The sequence below is a fragment of the Colletes gigas genome, unplaced genomic scaffold (assembly GCF_013123115.1).
Source record: "Colletes gigas isolate AHSC1104 unplaced genomic scaffold, ASM1312311v1 Colletes_gigas_Sc00034, whole genome shotgun sequence".
Taxonomy (NCBI): Eukaryota; Metazoa; Arthropoda; class Insecta; order Hymenoptera; family Colletidae; genus Colletes; species Colletes gigas.
The window spans coordinates 647876-668339 of record NW_025106663.1 but is presented as its reverse complement, the minus strand read 5'-3'; the positions used below and the strand labels follow the sequence as shown (position 1 = coordinate 668339).

Sequence of the window (20464 nt, the reverse complement as noted above, 5' to 3'; positions counted from 1 at the left end):
AAATTTCATTCATAGGCGTCGCAATAATGCCCGTGCCTAAAGAGCTACACTTTTACCCATAATAATAAGCTCTCGACGACGGTGGAAATTGTTCCCCGGCGGGTAACGGTGCTCTCCGGAGAGACAACCACGAACGACGTCTCGTCTTTCCTCTTACGATGTTTAAAACGTGGCCTCGATCGATGGGAAATAATCAAGCACCAGAGAATTCGTCCAACACGAGAGAGCAAGTGGAAATAGCGATGTACGGTCAGACATCCGGCAGATTAATTCTCAAAATCTGATTTTATTCGATAGGAAAAATATTGCTAGAGTCTGATGCTTGTTTGGTATGTTTATTTTGACCGATCGAAGAATGAACAGAGCGTCTTAACTACGGATCAGGTCGCTTCTTCCTTGATCCGTAAAACAGTTACCAAAACTATTTAACTCCGTCGAAATAACACTGGAGGATTTCACGAAGTTTCGTTGGAGATTCCGGTTCTCGTCTCTGGCGCGAAGGGAATTCGAGTCCCGAGAAGGGTTTAACCGACCGAGAGAGAGAGCCGGGCGACGTAAAGTGACAACAATGGCAGAAAACGCGGAAGGAGAAGCAGAAAGGAGAATTGGAAAGACGGTCTGATAACAATGGCGGAAGAAGTAGGAAAATGAGGCGAGCACGAGGCTCGGATACCGCGGGATTCGATCTTTCTTATTCAGATTTCCTGCTGGAATCCCTTCCGTCTGCTCGACGAGCTAACGCGTAATTACTATGCTTGCCAAACGTCAATAGGGTTGAAAAGATCCACGGCAGAAACACCGTTATTCCTATCGATAACGAATCGAGACGCGATTTTTTAGATATTTTATGTTTTTATCGAAGAACTTATTTGCATATTAAGTAGTTTAGCTTTCCAGATTTTGCTCGTTAGCTCCGTCAGATCGAGTAAGCTCGAAACTGAACGTAAATATCACGGTGAAAATTTACGACTTTATGAGACTCGTACCCGGAAATTGCAACGGTACGCTTAAACGCGATCGTGCACAATCAAGGACTCGAGACATATGTACCGTAAGAAGTTCCCTTTTCTAAAAGGGAGCTCGAGAGGGTTGGCGGTTCGTGGGAGCGCGGAAATGCTCCAGGACGTTGCTTGAATTCCTAATGAGCTTCCGGTTCGATCCTGGCCCGAAAAAATTCGCCGATTCCACGACAAAAACCCACGTATTTCCCGTGACTCTGGTCTTGAATTCGAGTAGCCGGAAATTTCTCGTCGTTCGAAACCGGAAGTGCTTCTAATACCTCCAATATATTATGTGAGCTTATATTTTGTCTCGTTTTAAAGTTGTTGGAATCAAAGTGAGGTTCTTTAAAACTATTCTTCGTATCTAAGAGGTCGATATAGGCGAGTGTCCGAATATTAAGGGTAGTATATATAGGGGAAGTTCTATAGTCGTTCGATTGCTCGCATAGTTGAGGTTCCCGGAGCTTTCGGAATCCCCAAGGTCTTCGTACTCTGAAAATTGCACGAGACGAGGGCAATTTTTAATAAGTCCCTCCTCTGCCCGACCGACTGCAGCTCTGACATACATAGTCTGACAAACGACCCGCAGTTATGTTTTAATTGCGCTGTTCCGACCATTTTCCAACTCTATATACCTTGTTCTTCGTCGACGCGCGAACACCCACACGAGCCCGTATCACGGGCACAATCGCAACGTGCCCCGCGACGAGTACACGAATACATTCCGTTCATTCTGCAAAGGGATTTGATTATGCAACGTTTCGCGTTTTGTTCTCCGCGGAGCGGAAAGCTTTCAGGCCACTTTCCGCGCCTCGTTTTTTCGGAGATTTATTCATACATACGCGGCCAAAAGTATTCTTAATAAATCACCGCCCCGTTGAAACGGATGGATTTATCGTCCGTGTCGGGTTCAGACTCCTCCGCGAGAAAAACGATTTCGTTTCTTTCACACTGTCTCCTGTCCTTCTACCGCTAAACTCGAGTCAAGAATTTATCCGAACGTTTGTCACTCTTTCCTAATCAGCATCGAGTTTACTCACACCTTGGAACAACGATAATAAATCTCTGGTGACTGTTCTCTCGAAATCGACGAGAAATTAGCACACTCTGACTCCGACCTTTTTCGTAGCGATTGCACTTCTCGATAGGAATTTCTGATCTTACTTGAATTTGTTTTACATTGGGGTTCACCTGAGGCTACGATGAAACTTCGCTGGAATTTCTCAGATATTATACTCCCCATCGATCATTGACCCGTGGTTCCGGCTGATGGCAATAGCAAATTCTCACTGACGCGGTATTTGAAATATATAGAGATATTTCGTTCTAATTGTAATCTTCTAATTCAGAGTTAACTGCAGTGCAACGAGTTAAATTGTTTTTTAAATTAATTTTCTCGTATTTACCGTGTATTTTCAATACCCGTTCGAACGAAGGACGCATTCGATTACAATAGCTTTTGTAAACTGTTTCACTATGCTCGACAGTGCGTGTTAGAGTATAACAAAGAATTAAAGTGCAAATTTTAACTTGGTATAAAAATTAATAATTATAATCGCGTTCGGAGTATCGAGGAATCGATCGTTCGAGATTTAACCATATTTCGGGGAATCTGTGCGACCGTGAGTCGCCTCTGGGAGATGGCCAGTGTTCGAGTTCCTCCCCAAAGGGGAATAACGCACCGATCCAGCGGAGAGAAAAGTATTTTCACGGTGTTTTCCCGGCCGAACGGTGTCCGAAAAATTATATACCGGATGCAGGCTCGCGGGACACGTTCGTGTTTTGTACGTGTACTTGCTCGATCCTCTGCATAGCAGCGATTGTACATCGGGAACAACGTCCACGGGAGTCCGAATCCCTGCCAAACATCGATCTAACCTGTCCTTTTCCGCGAGCCACCGAATGGAAATTGAATTTCCGCACTTTCTGGCCCCGAAACCGGTTTCTCGGATCGATCCGTCATAAGAAACCCGTGTTTGCAGCATGGCTTACCCCGTTTCCTCCCCATTTTCCATGGAAACAATCGTTCGTTCGATAAAAAAATTACAGGATCCTTTTGTCAAACTGCAGACCGCGTTATTAACGTAATATTTCTAGTTTTATTCAAATTGCCCCCCATTTACGAGGATCTTTTCGTAGGATAAAAACAGATATTTCGTCGGATTCGATAGGAAAGAGCTTGTATCTCCTTGGAACCATTTCCAATAATTGCGGACCGACTCTAAGTGGTCCACAATTGGCGAAGAAATCACGGTAAGACTCTTCGTGTCTAAAATACGATAAATGGGGAAACGTCTTGGGGTCATAAATCCATCAAAATTACGAACGTTCCGAAAATGGGTTATCTCGAATGAAAAGGCATTTTATCTAGAGTCTGAACGAACCACGAATCAGACATCTCAGCGTCCGGCATTAAAGAATGATGGAGCTCGACTGCCGGAATAAGTGAGCCCAATCACGCGCGGCTCTTGAAATACATAGCGAAAGGTGAAATCTGGCCTCCGGTGTATCGACGGAGTCCTTTAGGATCGACGTCGATGTCTCTAACAGGACAGTTCCCATTATAGCTCGTTTCACCCGAAGACGTCGTTCCGCTTTTCGATTACACGTTCCATCGAAAACTGCGGGTTAAAACGCTCGCTGGATGTGTCAATGATTCTCGTCCCTAGCGGCCAAAACGCTTTATTTAACCCGTTGCCTTGTTCATCCATCAGGAAAAGAATAATTTTATATCAAAGAGTGCAAGAAATTATCGTATCGACTGTCAGGCAAAAACTGTGAAATTATTTACGACACCAGAACTTTGGGTTTAGAATTAAAATTTGTCTTACGAGTTTTACGGCAGTCAAAGAGTTAACGTTTCATGATCAAATTAAGAAATTCGGTGTTTGACTATCGGACGAGTTCGCGAATTAAATGGTAAGGCGAGGAGTTAAAGCAGAAGCGTCCGTGGCAGAGATACATACAAAGTGGTCGAATCGCTCGAGAGAAGTTTCACCGGTAGAGGAAGAGAACGAGAGTCGGACTAGGACAGTGACTTTGTGTAATTAACTCTCGGCTTGACCTCGGAAGACCAGCATCTACCTTCGAGTTTCCAAAACTTACCAAGGCAACGGGCATTACTTTTCAAGGACTCGTTAGAAAGAGACTTATGCTAGCCACGATGTTTCCAAGTTCCTTGCTTGTTAACCCGGTGATTGGGTAATTTTCGGAAGATAAAGATTGGCGAAGCAATTAATGGATTTAATTAGCCGAGTTCTACTGCGACAGGACAAACGATTTAAATAAAACTAAAAAGTTTAAAGATCACGACTGGTATTTCGAATATTCCCGACGTATCCCCAGGTTCCTGGTCTCGTAACGTGTCATCGCGCATAATTAATCGCCTGTCCGCGTCCTGGCAGCCAGACTCGCGTCCCAAAAGACGTATTCGAGCCTCATGAAGGTTACAACGATCGTGGCGAATTTCGGCGCGCCGGTATGCATAATGCACGATCGTGGCGTGCGGAGATTTTCCAAGGTTGTAATCCGCGGGATGCAACCTATCCAAAATTGAAATCACGCGACGTCCCCAGACGGGACGCAGCCACGAACCTGAGACAACCAGGAGGCAGCCCTCCCATCGATATCGCTGGTTTAGGAGGGAACCTAGAAACGCTGCGAAGAATACCAAAGCTCCAACGAGCTTTCGCGATTACGCGATGCATCCCCCGCGCGTTTTCCTTTCTCTGCTTTCGAGAAATACCACCGCCAAATGAGAACCGTCCAGAATATATTGCATATCCTTACGAGCCGAGTAATCCCCTTTGAATTATTCGCGGAGGTAAAACGTTTTTCATTTTCCACGTTGCATTCCTCGGGTACCTGTATCTATTAAAATATTGAAATATTCTCTGTGTTACTTTCCCCTTAAATTCGGATCGAGAAATGTTACTATATATTTCTGGATATATGGAAGGCCATAATTTCGACTGGTTCGATGAGAAAAATTGCGAATCGAGTACGAAATGGAGAAGAAATTCAATACCATGCGGATTCCGCTCGAACGATAACCGATGTGACGCCTAGCGAAGAAAGAGGACTCGAGGCGTCGTTCTTTCCCCATCAATCTGTTCGAGCGTTTATAGTAATACTGCAAATTCCCAAACAGCGTCTGATCCCGTCGCGAACCGTGGAAAAATATAACGAAAAAAAACATGTCGAGAATTGGGTCCGTGGATCGTCGTTCGACCCTTCTCGTAAAACAGTCGCAAGATCACGTGTATCACGCACAAAGAGAAACAGAGAGAAAGATAGACAGATAGATAGACACAGATACGTATGTGTGTAGAGTCGAAATAACCAACGGAAAGAAGACAGAATAAGATAGAAAAATATAGATGTAACGTAAAGATACGTGTGTGGCTGGTGTGATCGGCAGGCAAGGCATGCTACGAGTTACGTTACCTAAGGTGAGCTTCTCTCCGGAATCCGGCGGCAGCGTGAAGCCCAGGAGGGCCATGCTCGATATCAGGACGCACGGCACGATCAGGTTGAAAAAATAATACAGGGTCCTCCTTCGAATTTGTATCGTGAAGGTGATGTCGACGTACGGCTCCGGGCAACACTGGTACGTTATCGTGTTCTTCTTCCCGGGCATTCCTGCAACGAACCCCCGAACGACCTTAATTATATGCACTGTCGATACCAAGGGAACTAATAGTTACCTGAACGACTACCTCGGCTGGAGAAATTCAAGGACAGTTTGTCCTGGTTTTCGTCCAACGACGCCCACCGACAGGTGTAAGTGGGTTGCGTGTATCGGCCGAGCGTGTAATTTGTTGGGATTAAACGGCACTCTGCTCGAGAAATACCAACGCTGTTCACCCTTTACCCCGCTTAACATTAATCGTTTCGTGTAATTAAATACCTTTAAACGTTGCAACTATTCGTCCATCCTCCGTCACAAATTACACGCTTCGCTGATTTCGCCCGAATGCTTCTCCAACATTTCGCGAACACTTACATTCACCTTTCTTTAAACATTTCTGTTCGATTCGCGAAATGTTCGAGCTACTTCCAAAAGAAATTAAGCATCGACCAAGTCGCTAGGAGTCGTATACTTACTGATCGCGTTAATAATTGCGCCGAAGGGAACGGAGCCTTTTTAATTACTTTCGATCAAACGGAATCGTCGCCGATCGAGTCCGATAATACGGATAAGAAAGTGTCAGGGTCTGGGTCACTTGTTGCCGCTCCAGAAAAGCTCTTCAAGTCAGCTATTTTTACGCTAATTTACCAAACGTTGCGCGTTTTAATTGTCTTGTTCTTTGGACATTTTTCTTTCAAAAGATTTTTATGGAAGGAACAAAGAAATCTGAATTTATTAATGCAATCTCGCGCTCGACATTCTCCGGAGCTCTATTTCGCGTCCCTGACACTTTGGATTCCTTCACGCGCGTTTTCATCCGCCGAGTCGAACAGTTTCGAGCAAAGACGGTACACTCCGGAGCTGACAGCGAAAAAGAAGAGTCAAAGGCAGTGATGTCGGGGAAAGAAAGGACCGTCTTACGGGTTTATAGAGGCGACTATGGTGTCTAGGATACAGCCGTGTGAAACTGGATTCGGCGGTCGATTGGAAAGTTCATGGGATGCACCGAGAGGGAATCTCGCGCAAGAACATCTTTCGAACGAAGGAGCGTGTTCGTGTTCGTGTTTGCAGGATCGCCGGAACTGACTTCTTAACGACTTCCATCAACATTCCTTTACGCGTCGACGACGCCGAAATGAATACCGCGAAAACTGTACGTTATCCTGGAAAACTGAGACTCTACGTGGCTGGTTCGCCAACAACAATTGCCACCTAAATTACTTGGAATCTCTCGAACAAAGTTTTCAGAGTATCGAGCCAAGAAAACACGCGCGATCGATGCTCGTAAATCTGGCGTTAATTTGTCGATGGTCGATTTTTCTTTATTTTAAAAATCATTTTTTTCAATCCTGTCTGTTTCTCGATGGATTGAAAGCTGGTTCCTAGCGTGAAATTGATGTTATTCCGCAGGATACGATTGTTTAACACGAAACAACGATCAATTCCAACATGCCACACACTTTCTTCCGACATGGATGCACTGTTGCAAGCGTGAATGCCTCTATTAATCATCTGTTGCGAAATAACATCTTCATGCAACACACTTATAGCTAGTAATTAATTGAGTTTTAATTTAATGATACTAGTATTGGATATTGAGTTTTCTTGTAATTCTTTTTTTGTTTTTTTACGTCGACAAGTTACTGGTTTGGAACCACCATGAATTTCATGTTACTCCACGGGATATGATTAATAGAGCCATCGAAGCCAATCAACGACGTATGGAACGTGCATCGATATCCCAGGATGATGTGTAGCGCAAAGCTATATGGATGTTGAGAATTAATCGCTGCTTTGTGTTAAACAATACAGTAATCGTATCCTGTTAGATGTTATCAAATTCATGCCGAATCCGAGCTTGTAATTTATCCGGATACAAACTAACTGTTGACCAAATTTTTTAACAAAATTGAACACCCACAAAGGAAGCTATATAGTATTTCAATATTTTCATGAATTCAACGATTCTGAATTTTTTTTAAATATTTTATATCCTAGCTTGTAATTTATCCAGATAAAAACTAATTGTTAACCAAATTTTTTAACCTAACAAAATTGACCACCCACAAAGGAAGCTATAGTATTTCAATATTAGCATGAATTCAACGATTCTGAATATTTTTTAAATATTTTATATCCTAGCTTGTAATTTATCCAGATAGAAACTAACTGTTAACAAAATTTTTTAACCTAACAAAATTGAACATTCACAAAGGAAGCTATAGTATTTCAATATTAGCATGAATTCAACAATTCTGGATTTTTTTAAATATTTTAAAATCGAAAAATAAGGGTGACCGTAGAATGTTTACTTGAGAATCTCTCGCCGAAAGAAGTCGAAAAGTGTCAGTTTTACTCTGAATCGATCAGGGCAGAATGTCAACGTTGATCTGAATATTATCGTGAATATTTTGCCGCGAGAACGGAGGAATTCTACTTGGAAAGGTGTAGCAGTTTAGGTTGGAATTACACGTCGAGAGCTATCGAAGTAACTCACGTCATATCTCCGCATTGATACGCGTGACTGCTTGAAACTGACATCGAGGCGGGCAGTCTATTAAGGCACTAAAATCGACGTTGAATGGAAAATGGATTTTCGATAATCCATCAATGCTATTAGAACCAAGTCGAGCCCGATTTACAATGCAATCTCGTTAGAGAATGCCAACGAAGAGCCTTTAACTAATGCGTAAATTGATTCTGAAGTACATATTAGAAAGTACAAAGAGATATTGGGGAACGTATAAAACCACCTGTAGGACGCTTGTTCACCAATGCCGATTGTTTCGTTATTTTCTGTTGACAACATTTATCCTTTGATAATACTTTTTATTGTTTTCAACTCCTACTATTCGAGCGTCCATTGTTTCTACGGGATAATGCGAACTCGGTTCCGTCTTGACGTTCGAGTTCATTTATTGTTACGAATATTAATACTCCTACCTCAAATTTCCTTCTTCGGTGTGAAACTAATTAATCCTCTTCCATAATATGGTATTCTTTTTTAATTTCGTAAGATTGCAAGTTGCCATGTTGACAAATATTAATTTTAATCGACAACTCGACTCGTATGCTTTGTTATCTAATTCTATCGAATCATCGAACGCAAACATGAACATATGGAACTGTGCTTGTCTGAATTTCTCCCGCTAGTAATTCCTTTTCTTGTTCTACGGCGTAGTCTCTTTCAGCGAAATACAAAGAGATTCGTTAACGAGCAGGGATTAACGCATATTAGCGTTCTTCTCGCGAACAAACGCCGGATAGAATACGAACGATGCACTCGAAGAGCATTACAGTTAACGTTTTCGCGTTCCCTTCTATGCAAAATTCTCTTAATCTTAATTTGGCCTGGAACAGCTTTGACGCAAGCAAATATTCCAATGCATTTTCCTTCGTACGCTCTTTATTTCTTTAAGAGAATGCTGGTACGTCTCGATGCACAAAAATTCGATGATTCAACATCAAGCTCGATAACTTGCAAGGATCGCGAATAAACGTGCGTTGAATGAAACTCACCGATGAGGTGCCATTCCCCGTTCATGATGAAATCCGACAAGTCGCCGCCCTCCTCAGAGTTCAGTACCAGATCGAGCTACCAAGGTCAAAGTTTGATTAAGACAGGCACGTATCTACGGTCGGGTCGATTCCGCTAGGAAACAGGAAGCATGGAAGCAGACATAGACGCGTGCACATGCGACAGCTTGGTATCTCAAACGGCTATAGATTAGCAGCCACACGGATTACGACGACGCACCCCATAAATCGTGCAAGGTGAAGACTCGAGGGAACACGGTGTGTCGCGAAGGGTGTCTCGTGTGCGTGTCTGGTACAGAAAAGGGAAAGCAATCTGACGACGATCGACAGACGGAATCTGGGATCCTCCGCTACAGTCTGTTATCTTGCTATAGCGTTGCATCGTCTGGAAAGTATCTGATGACGTCTGCTAGACAGGTCATAGGCCCTAGCGATAATCTAATCGTCTGGTCTCCTATTCTATCACCGACTCGTACACCACCCCCGGGGATCTTATTAAACTTGTCGAACTATATTCGAACGAGATTCGAGCGTTTATTCTCCAAGGATTTCCGGCTTAGTCCCTGTCTGGCGCATCATTTGGCAAACTAATGTGTCTACGTATGTTGATATTTATACTTGATCACAGTCACGCGTTGCAAAATCGAACTGCACGCAGCCTGACAGATATCCCGATCACGCGATCCAATTTCAAAGCACTAAGGAACTATCAACGACATGATTAGTTTCTATTAGTGCTTCGTAATAAAATCCTCCAGGTACTAGCTTTGTACGCGTTGAATTTTCCCTGTGGTTTCACGGAGGTTTTCACGGCCCGATGCGTCTATCGATCCAATTGTCATTTTCAATTAGTATTCTAGAAAGCGTAACGAGTCCGCGTCCACAGACTCTGCCTGTCTGAAATTTATCGGCCCATGCACGATTGACAATTAATCCTAAACCGGTGACAGGCGACTCGAACGCGATCTGCGTCGTTCAACGTGCACGTTTTTGTCCCGATATGTCCCGTCATATCAAACGACAAACTCCGTTTCTCGATACCATTGATTAACACAATTTCCCGCTAAAGAGGGAACGTCGAGGAACGACGCCAGGAATCCTAGCCGCGCGTAAATTTATAATCAATAATCTGTCTAATTTCGACGATTCGGTCAAGAATTAACCTTCTCCGATAATTACCAGTTTAGGATCAACAGCGTGTGCACTTGAAACTCGATCAAAGGGAGGGTTTTCCAGCCAAGGACTCTTTGCGCAAACATATACAGCATGGACGAGGACGATTGATACAACGGAACATACGATTCTTTGCATAGAAAACAAAAAAAAAAAAAAAATTGAAATTGCAGAACAAAAGCGTTTCTCTGTTGTTCGTTATTTTGAAAACTTATGTATCTTCGATCTCTGGTCGTTACCGGAATGTAAATTGTCGGTTTGATGGAAAAAATAACCGACAAATACCATATCGCCGTCGATACCCCCGATACAAAGCCCGGCACGAAACATTTTATTTCACATTTTCCATTTATTTTTACGCGAAGAATCCAGCCGATGCCCGATCGTGTCAACCGTCCACGGCCACTCTCGTATAATCTGGGGTGAGAGGATGGGAGTTCGATGGATGTACGATGAGGCATTTGCATTGTTAAATACACGGGTTACATTATGAAGGGCTCGCTGATGAGAGCAATCGACCAGCACGCGTCACCGACGACAGATATGTGAGCGTGCAATTCGCATTCACATAGGCCCCCGCGAACATCCGGATGTCGCTTTGGCGACTTAACTCGACGGGTAAACCTCGACAGTTTACGCGTTCGCTAACAGAATGCTCGAAAACGATTATATCGGCGATAAACTATCAACGTTCCTGTCATCCGAAGCGCCACTATTGTCCGTGGGAACAAATTCTTCTCAAGTTTCCCTGATCGCGAGATACACAGAAAATGAGGAATGCTGGGAACCAGGGAACGCATGCATCTACATATCGCAAACACAGGTTGCACATCGATCGAGTATCTGCACGAGTAGGTGCGTTTTACACAGAGACAGAGCATGCGACACACACGCCGTACATATAGTATATTTATTCGCTTGGTACGCGAACCAATGTTGATTCCTTGTGATGTATTAGTTCACGGGGCTTGTGTGTCGAATGGTGTTGGACGAGTACGTGTGATTCGGTGTTCGTAAAGAAACTCTGCCCTCCTCCTTGGTCTCTCTGCATTTTTCGATTCGAGAGAACGATGGGGGGTGCGTAATATACGACACTTTTCAGACTACTTTAAACTAGTTCGACGATGTTATCGTGACGATCGAAGACACGATTTTTCGACGCGCGTATTTGCATCGCGGATTCACGCGTTCCGCGTGTTTACTGGTCCCTCCTGTGTTTACTCGGTCGTGCATTTTCGATTAATGCGCGTGTATGCATAAGTTCGCGGCAAACACCGGTAAATAAACGACGCGGCTCGCTGGCGCGCAACCGAGCGTAATTAAAAGAGATAAGCAGAATGTTGCTAGCGATCCGTTTGTGGACTTCATTTCCCCGGGTTTTTAATCATACTCTCAAAGAGATCTTATTCGCCGTTTTTTATTTCATTTTTATGGACTCGTAGATACGATTCTTTATTATTCTAATAACACCCTGTCTATCGAGAAACTAACGATGGAAGAATATTCGCGTTTCTATCGCGGCGCAATTAAAGTGGATATTTTTCACGCGATTGCTTCGAATCAAAGCACGGAATTCAATTTCGAGATCGAACCTCGAGAGCTTCGTTTTCCACTTTCGATGCATGGAAATAAACGCGGCGACTACGCGGTATCGTTGATTAATCAGCGCGTGGAAAGCTGCTGCTAATTACCGTTCTATTAATTGGTACGCGAATCTTTTTTTAGAACCGGTGAATATAATTTGCCGAGGTCACTCGCCGCTTTGGAATAACGACCCGGAAGCAATAAGAGAAACAGGCGACGTCCATCTTTGTCCATATAGAACGACTCCCCAGTCGCTGCAGAAAAAATATTCGGCGATATTCTGATCAGTAGACTGCGAATTTTATGCAATTTATGCGGAATACATTCGATTTAGGTACGTATTTGTATGCAATCTATTGACCACTCGATCGAGGTTCACGGAGGAGTGCAGTTACAGTAGTTCTCGCTTTCAGGTGATAAAACAGAGGCCAATATGGTTGCACAGAACGCGTAAACGTGCACAGCGACGAGAGGGAAGGCGATTCTGTCACTCGTAAACGAGCATTACTGTACTTCGAACACACCGAGTGCTGGAAACGGGTAGTTTTATGCGCTCTTCTCGCGATTAACACTTAAGTTCTACGGTGAACACGATGTTTGATGTATTATTGAGATAGAGAGAGAGAGAGAGAACGTGGTCTTACACGAGTGCCCTAACCTCGTGCATCGAACAGAGCCACACACGCATTCTTCTTTTCCCTTTTATTACACGACACACACCACCTTTCTCGCCGTTCTTTTTCTATCAACTCGTGCTCGAATGCAACGAGGGGCACACATGTAAGAGCGCATCCGATCGGAATGAATTTGCTTCGCACACGCCAGTAAAGTCGGTAAACTTCAACTATACATGTTTCTAGTGTTTCTTGAACTGTCTACGGGGGATGGAGATTAAGTAGATCGTCGTACTGTTTATGAACTCTGAAACAAATGTATCCTTTTAGGTTACTAGGCGCAACGTTCGAAGTAACTCTTAAATTAAATCAGCGTTATCGAGGGATCGAAAAATACATTGTTGTTGGGATTAATTCGCGGCCTCGTTTGAAACAGTTCCATCAACCCTGGGGTAAAGTTCCCAGTTTATTTACACGCCGCGGGAATTTAGCGGAACGAGACTGGAACGCGGTGCTCCCCCTCGTATTTTTCGCGTAAAAATCGCTAATTTATTCCGGCCCTATAATTAGCCGCGCAATCAACGCACTGAAAGTGCACGGAAGTCGGTCAAACGGATCACCGACGTCGCGGATAAAACGAGTACCCGGGGAAAGTTTCAGGTCACGCGGAGCTGGTCTCGTAGGTGACGAACTCGCAAATTGCCAAGGAAAAGAACACGCGACAAGGACGAGGAACCGGGGCTGAAAGCAATCATCGCGGGGCGGAAACCCGGGATAAGAATGGAGGCGCTACGCGAATGCAAAGTATCTGGAGACTCGGTCGCGATGCCAGGAACACACGTGCAACAGGTGCAAGTTAGGTATCGACTCGCTTATTTCACGGCGGTTTGGTCCGACGGTGGAAGAAAAATTTCATCAGGGGACCGACGAATGTTTGCCACGGCTCTACGTGCACGATCAAAGCGCCCTGTAACGAACTACGTCCCGCAAGATATCCTATTTTATACGAGCCCTTCGACGTTTCGTAATTCCGCATTAGACAGTTTACCCGTCAAAGTTAACCACGGCTTTACAAAATAGATCACGGATGTTTCAAACGAGACTAGTCCTCAATTTTAGAAAATAATCCAGGTGATAATTTTTACTGGGACACCTAGGATCTTATATACTAATCGTTGATGTGCTATTCGAATGTATAAAATATTTAATACAACTAAATACACGCAAGAAGTAGATACTGGGATTTAGAGTCACTCACCAAGAAATGTGAGTGGACGATCGCTAAAATTTTCAAACGATCGATGCTTCGTATCGGCTTCGATAAAAGAGTTGTTCCAGATTCTGGACGCTCGAGATATTTCTGCAGTTGATACCGAAATTTGGATAAAGAATTTTACTAGTATTTCAGTATTTAAACGCGTAATTCAGGACTTCGCTTTGTCCTTTCGCGAGGATACGCAGTACGTCGAGACGCGTAAACAAATTCAAGGTCCTCTCGAATGTTTATCAAAGTTCTACGCGCGTTCTTTTCGTCGCTGATGCGTAGACAACTCTGATCCCCTCTCTAAATAATTCCTAGACCGAAGACTACGTTCGATGAGGCCCCCCCACTCTATCACACAGGGACCCTACCTGGTATCTGACTTTGCACCGCTTGTGAACATTCCCGATGTAAATTATTCTACGCAAATATTTCAGGAAATATTTCATCCGGTATTTAAATGATAAAGGAATCGTCAGGTTGTAAATTCTAATATCACTGATAGCTTGAAAAAACTATAAAAGAATACTCGAACCCCATAAAACAGAGTAATATAGTGGCTTCATTTTTATCTGTGATTTATGGTATAATATATTATCAAGATTCAGCGGCCCTTTTCGTTACAGCAATGTTCACTGAATTAATTATTAATCCGTCATAACGAAACAACCTACGAGCTACATTTTTCTTCTAAATTAATTAATTTATTAACAGCAGTCGATGTCTCTTTCTAAGACTGACTTGGAATTTTACTTTACCGAATTCATCGTCGTACGTCGTCAAAAGCACGTGCCTGCAGATAGTCGTATAAAACTAAAAACTTTGAGAACTAGCCAGGCATATGGACACTGTAGGCCAAAGAGCAGCAGGCCACCGAAGTTTCTAAAGAACAGCCCACTCTAAAGTTCCATTTCTTAAATGTACGCCCTTAAAACAGCTGAGATATCTCACGATAGGACAATAATTTTTAAAATAACGTCGCGAGGACGAAACTTTCAAAGACGAGCACTCGTTGGCAAAGATAATACGGTTTCTGTAAATTCGAAGGTTCGTGAAATTATCGCGTTCGTCGCGACTGAGTTTTAAAACGTTGGAATATGGCCGCGAATGTAACATTTATTTTGATTCCTCGGTCGTCGTATAAATTTTCGTTTCGCGGGTCTGGGATAAATCCATTACCGTTTCAAGTGCTCGCGCAAAAACAACCGTTTAATCGCGGAAAATAATGTGTAAAGTAAACGAATCAAGCGTGACGTGTGGCCGGGGCTGCCGTGTATAGCCACTCAAAAATATATATCGCGAACGATCGATGTTTCCGATTAAAATCGTGTTCTTTTTCGTTTACGGTCGAGTAAACAAATTTTTTAGCAACCCAATATTTACCCTTTCGAGCAAGTAGAACGCGATATCTCATAAACGATAATATTTCTTTTCAAAACAGTGCGATTCCTTACGCGAGGCCAAAAATAAAACAACAAACTGTCGATATGGAAATTCTACTGCTTTCGACGATCTACTTATGGTTCTAACACATCTATTGAAGGTAGGTGAATTCCGTGGCGACCATAAGGAAAATTATGGCACAAGTTAACAGGTGTGTGCGAAACAAATATGTACTTAGCCTAAGCTTAGCGAGTGGTCGTTCGCCCCTCAAGTTCTCCGTTCAGCAAACGTTTTGCACGTATCGACGAGCAATTTCGAGTATCATGTCTGTAATGCCTGTTAAAGTAACGCGACATTTTATTCCTTCGCACATTGTTTCGCAGAGGAATGGCGTGCAAGAGGATCGCGAGAAGTATTACTGCTTAGGTTCTCGTAAAACTCCCCGGACAATGTATCGCGAGGTAATAAAACTCGATCGTTTATCGAGGCGTAGATAAGTTTTATCGAGGTGCAGCTCCTGATATTCAATTTATCTCGTGTTCTTAAGGACGTTATCCTTGATCTGTACACATTCGCATTGGTAGCTCATCGATTTCTAGTACGGAAACAAATTACCTTCGTCTTCGATTCGTCAGTTTCTAATTACATTTCGGTGCAAACTGATTAGCCTTTGGGAACTTCAAGAGATTAACAACGATGTGACAAAGCGAATTTTATTCTTTTTAAGAGTAAATCTGTACGGAAGATTATCGAAGAATTTAAAAAAAAAAAATGACTGGTATTTACTTGAATATCGATTTCCATGCAGCTTTGCTGGAGTAATACCTGTGTAAAAGTCATAGGTATTGAATCCTTGCTTCAAGAACCGAACAGTTGAATATTTTGATATCGATTACTTTGGTTCGTCTTATCAGTTTACTTGGTGGCCACAGCGACCAGCAAATTGCAGCGAATTTTGGGGAAATCGAGTCACTCGATATCTTGATCTCGTCGCGTGCAGTGTCAAGCCTGCAGTTTGTCAGTTTCCATTCGCTGTCCGCCAAAGATAAACGCGATTAACAGTTTATGATCAACAGGCCCCCGATCAGACACGTGGAACGGAACAATGCGCCATCTCCGGGCGCGGTTTCGCGAATTTACGAGCTGTCTATCACCGGTCTTGCGACAATCGTAAAACCCTCCGCGTACGCGCGGCCAGGAATTCTCGTAAAACGCTAATTGCTCGGCTTCTGTGAACGCACCAACGACGCTGCGACGAGTAAATTAATTCACGTCGAGGTTATCCCGACACTTTTTGCCAAAATTGGACGCTTTCGAAACAATTTAACGACCTCACGCGTCATTATGCACCGGGTAATAAAATCATCGAGAATAGTTAATCTCTTGAACAGGCTCTTTTTGTCTATTTCAACGAGTCACCGTAGAGAATGCGTAGAATTTCTTAATATCGATACAATTACCATGCACTGGTAATACTTCTCCGAGCATTTTACAAATTGATCGATCGAGGATCGATAAGTAAACGCGCGAAATGAATGAAATGAATGAAATGAATTCGGTGAACGTCTAGCGAAACGGAGAATTTCAAGAGCGAGATCTCGCTAGTAGCTGGCATGGAAACGTCACTCAGCTATCGACTCCGCGATGGAAACTTTGCTCGGGTTCTGGACAACGGATCGACAGATTGCAAATAACTTGATCCTCGTGTCTGGCTCGATGGCGTTTCCTTGGTGTCGAAAGACAAGAGAGAGTGCCTCGTCGATGGAAACCGAGGAAAAGGGGGGAAAAAGATGAGAAAGCACGGACAACTCTATCTAGCGACGAAGGCTCGCAAAAAATTACGTTAAACGGAGCCTTGATTACTCCACGATCGAAGGAATAAAGTGGTTCCTGGTCAGTTCTATTGACACTCGTCAAACTGTCCCTTAGAATTTTTCCATGAAAATAAGTGCATTCTTTTATTATAAAAAGGTTCGCCTTTTTTCTAGCATCGAGTAATAAATTTATAGAAATGACATGCTTCTGAAACGTAATGCAGAAACCAAGACTTCGCTGTCGTGAAAATAAAGGTACGAGAAAAGGAAAATGGTAGTGGAGTAATCGAGAGGATAATCGTTGCGGAGTCAATAGTAGAGTAACGAAGACATATACCATGCAGATCACAATTTCCAGCTCAGACATAATCACGTGGTCCCTGCTTTGACTGTCGATGTATCTGTGTGTATGGCATGTATAAGTATATTCTGGGTCATTGTGTTCTCGGTCATCCTGTCCCCTACGTGTCCGATATCTTTGTTACTTTTTTTCTCCCAGGTTGAAAGGGGGGGTTTGGTTGGGGGGGGTGGTTTGGGAGGAAGACACATATATACGCGACGTATATTCCCGAGGGGGTTGTGTGGGTCTAGGGGGGGTTGGGTCACACCGGTATCTTCCGCTTTTTGCTCGCTTCTTTTCTCTTTTCCTTGAAACTTGTTTCCCGCGCGTGGTCGTATACCGTTTTGTATGCGCGTATAATATCTACGTATAATATAGTGAAAGCTCGCTCAATATGTTCCGTAGAAAAGCCCGTGAAAGCAAGTAACACCGGCAAGCGACATCAGCCCACCGTAGCGACCCCTCGTCTATCCGAGAGGTTAATGCCGACACCAGGGTACGTATAATGTCCGCCACATTTATAGCCAATTCGTGTGCCGAGATTGCATTCACGAATTTGTTATGCGTACGTCTCTTTGTACGCGACCGGCTGACGCTGCATTATGCTTGTATAACATCGTACTCGACTCTTATATTACCTTCATCCAGCCCACTACGCTTCCTCCTTTCTCTATACACGTCTTCCTTAACTTAAACCCACGCTAGAACGCCCTGCAGCGACTTTAAAAATAGTCAGATACGAATTCATTCGTAAAAATTCTTGAAACTCGCGACAACTTGTATCTCAAAATTATAATAATTACTTGTTTTTTAAAGTCTGATCAACGTACGCATAACAAATCCTCTGAGCAGTTGAAAAGATATCGTGACACCGCTTTTAAGCAGACCTTCCACGATCAAACGAGTGCACATTATCGAAATTTATACTCCAGACAGTCGTGAAACCTTCGAAAAGTGGGTTCTTTGCTCGTAATTGTAATCGATGGTCCTCTCTCGCAATTTAGGAATACAGCATGTGAGAAACAAAGTGATAACAGAGATTGCATTAATTTTTCTCGATTAAAATTCTCTCGTACGCGCGTTAAAAAATTAAAAACGAAAAGGAAACACACGCGTGACTCTCGACGAAATAACTCCAGCGTACTTTCCATAAATCGTAGGAAGTTCGACAACTGCGTCGAGGCTCTGATTCGAACAATAAATCGTTCGCGTTTTATGTTCTCCACTCGCCGGTTTAACTTCCGCGTGGTATTATCACTAAAAGAGCGATCTTTGGCTATTCGTGGCGATTACCGAACTTTACGACCCACACTAGCCTTTCCACGATATTGATTATTCGAGATAAAATGTCACCGGTTTATCTTTCCCGGGCTGTCGAATATTTTTATGGACGAAAATCATTCTGCTCGATAATTCCACGCTTCCACTACAGTCAACGTTTCACGATTTAAAGAGTATTTCAAAATGAATAAAAAGGTGAACGTGAAAATGTGTTTCTTGTATCCAAGTCCACGTGTAATCAGTTAAACGAGAAACAGGTGTCCACGACGATCAACAAGTACATAATTTAACTGCTCGGGTCTCGAGAACGAAGCAAAGCTGTTCAATTTCTTTCCTACACGAAAAATTTACAGGTTTTGATTTCTTATTGTTGATAACCGATTCGTTTTTGTCATTTGTCTGCGCCTGTCTGATCAATAATCGACTTGGACTACTTGGACTATCTGTACGCTTCGCATGGCTGATCAATGGTTGATCTATACTACTTGTTCTCCGGTAAATTTCATATGGCTGATCTCTACTACTTAACTTTGGAGTGTGCAGTAATATAGCAACAGAAAAACATGTATATGTATATTTAAAAGCTTCTGATGGACTCGCGAAATAATCTGACCCCTTTTAGCTGACAAATTTGTTATATTGGAATCTCTGATTTCAACAAATGCGTTCCAACATAATTATTATCAAAATAATTTGAAAATTGATCTTACTCCTGCTGATTCATTTTTCAACTCTGCTTTGAAACGTATATTTATCGAGTAACTATTTACGTAGATTGGATTTCTCTTCGAATGATTTTCGATCAGAACAACTCTCGATTTATCAGCTTCCTTTGGGCAGAATGCGTCCTGTCAAGCTCTGCTTTGCAATTTCACGGCATCCGCGACGCAAACGATGCTCGTCGTTTCCGGGGGAAAAGGACTATCCTCCGCGATTCTTTACGCGCGCCGTGAAACGCGAGAGATCCAGTCGCGGGAAATTGTCCGAGGCGGCTCGTAAGTGAAATGAATTTATCATTCCGTATCCGAACAGCTTGGATGCGCGTGTTTCTGACGCTGCTCGTGAATTCACGCACGTTATATTCCCGGCGAGTCGAGCAAATTTACTCTCTGATGAAACACGTTCGTCCCTAGTTTCGCGGAGTCCAGGCAAGGGGTGGGGCGTTTCGCGAGAAAATCAGAGGTGAAACGAACAAACTCGGTTATTTATTATGTATATTCGCTCCAGCGAATATTTAAATACCCGTGCATCGAGGGTGAAAGTTAGGTTATTAGCTCGGTTAACTGTATATACGGCTGGCGAAGAAAATATGTGCATAAATGTGAGAATTGCAGGAAGCGGAAATTGACGGGGTACTTTCGAGTCGCGAATGAAAATACCGTGATTAACGATGGAACACTGTCTCGTGTTCCAGCATGCAGACGTTGTTCCATTAACGGCGATTATCTCAACTTCTACGAAATTCGGTTACAGTCGAGTTGAGCACGTTTAACGAGATTTAACGTCGGATGAAATCTGATACGCCATCGCGAATAAAACTAACGCGAAAAGATGAAGACGTTGACGTTTCGTTCATCAGGACGATTCTCGATAAATTATTCATAGTTACACCTTTGATTCCGTTCGAAGGGAAACATGATTTCGAAGCCTGGTTGCCATTAACGTTACAAACTACATCTTATCGCGTTTCCACCATGGGGAAACGATCAATTAATTGATCCGCGCGACGATAATAAAGTGATTTTCTTACAGTTCCAATTATGGCTGGCAGGTAACGTCGGAGCAATCGACGCGTCAATAACAAGCAGCGATCCTGTTAATGACAATTACGCCAAGTTCGCCTCGA

General features: G+C 43.1%; 2 protein-coding genes across 4 annotated transcripts in view; both read right to left on the bottom strand.

Moving 5' to 3' along the window:
- LOC122402287 overlaps positions 1–20464 on the bottom strand; it is a 684713-nt gene that overhangs the window by 332762 nt on the left and 331487 nt on the right. The window lies entirely within an intron of this gene.
- The window catches only part of LOC122402296 (neuronal acetylcholine receptor subunit alpha-7), a 175643-nt gene that overhangs the window by 63526 nt on the left and 91653 nt on the right, over positions 1–20464 (bottom strand). For all 3 annotated transcript variants that reach the window (XM_043404961.1, XM_043404962.1, XM_043404963.1), the window contains exons 6-7: positions 9151–9226; positions 5448–5642 (exon numbers count right to left, since the gene is read on the bottom strand). In XM_043404961.1, coding sequence (XP_043260896.1) covers positions 5448–5642; positions 9151–9226 — 271 coding nt within the window. The remainder of the gene's footprint in view (positions 1–5447; positions 5643–9150; positions 9227–20464) is intronic.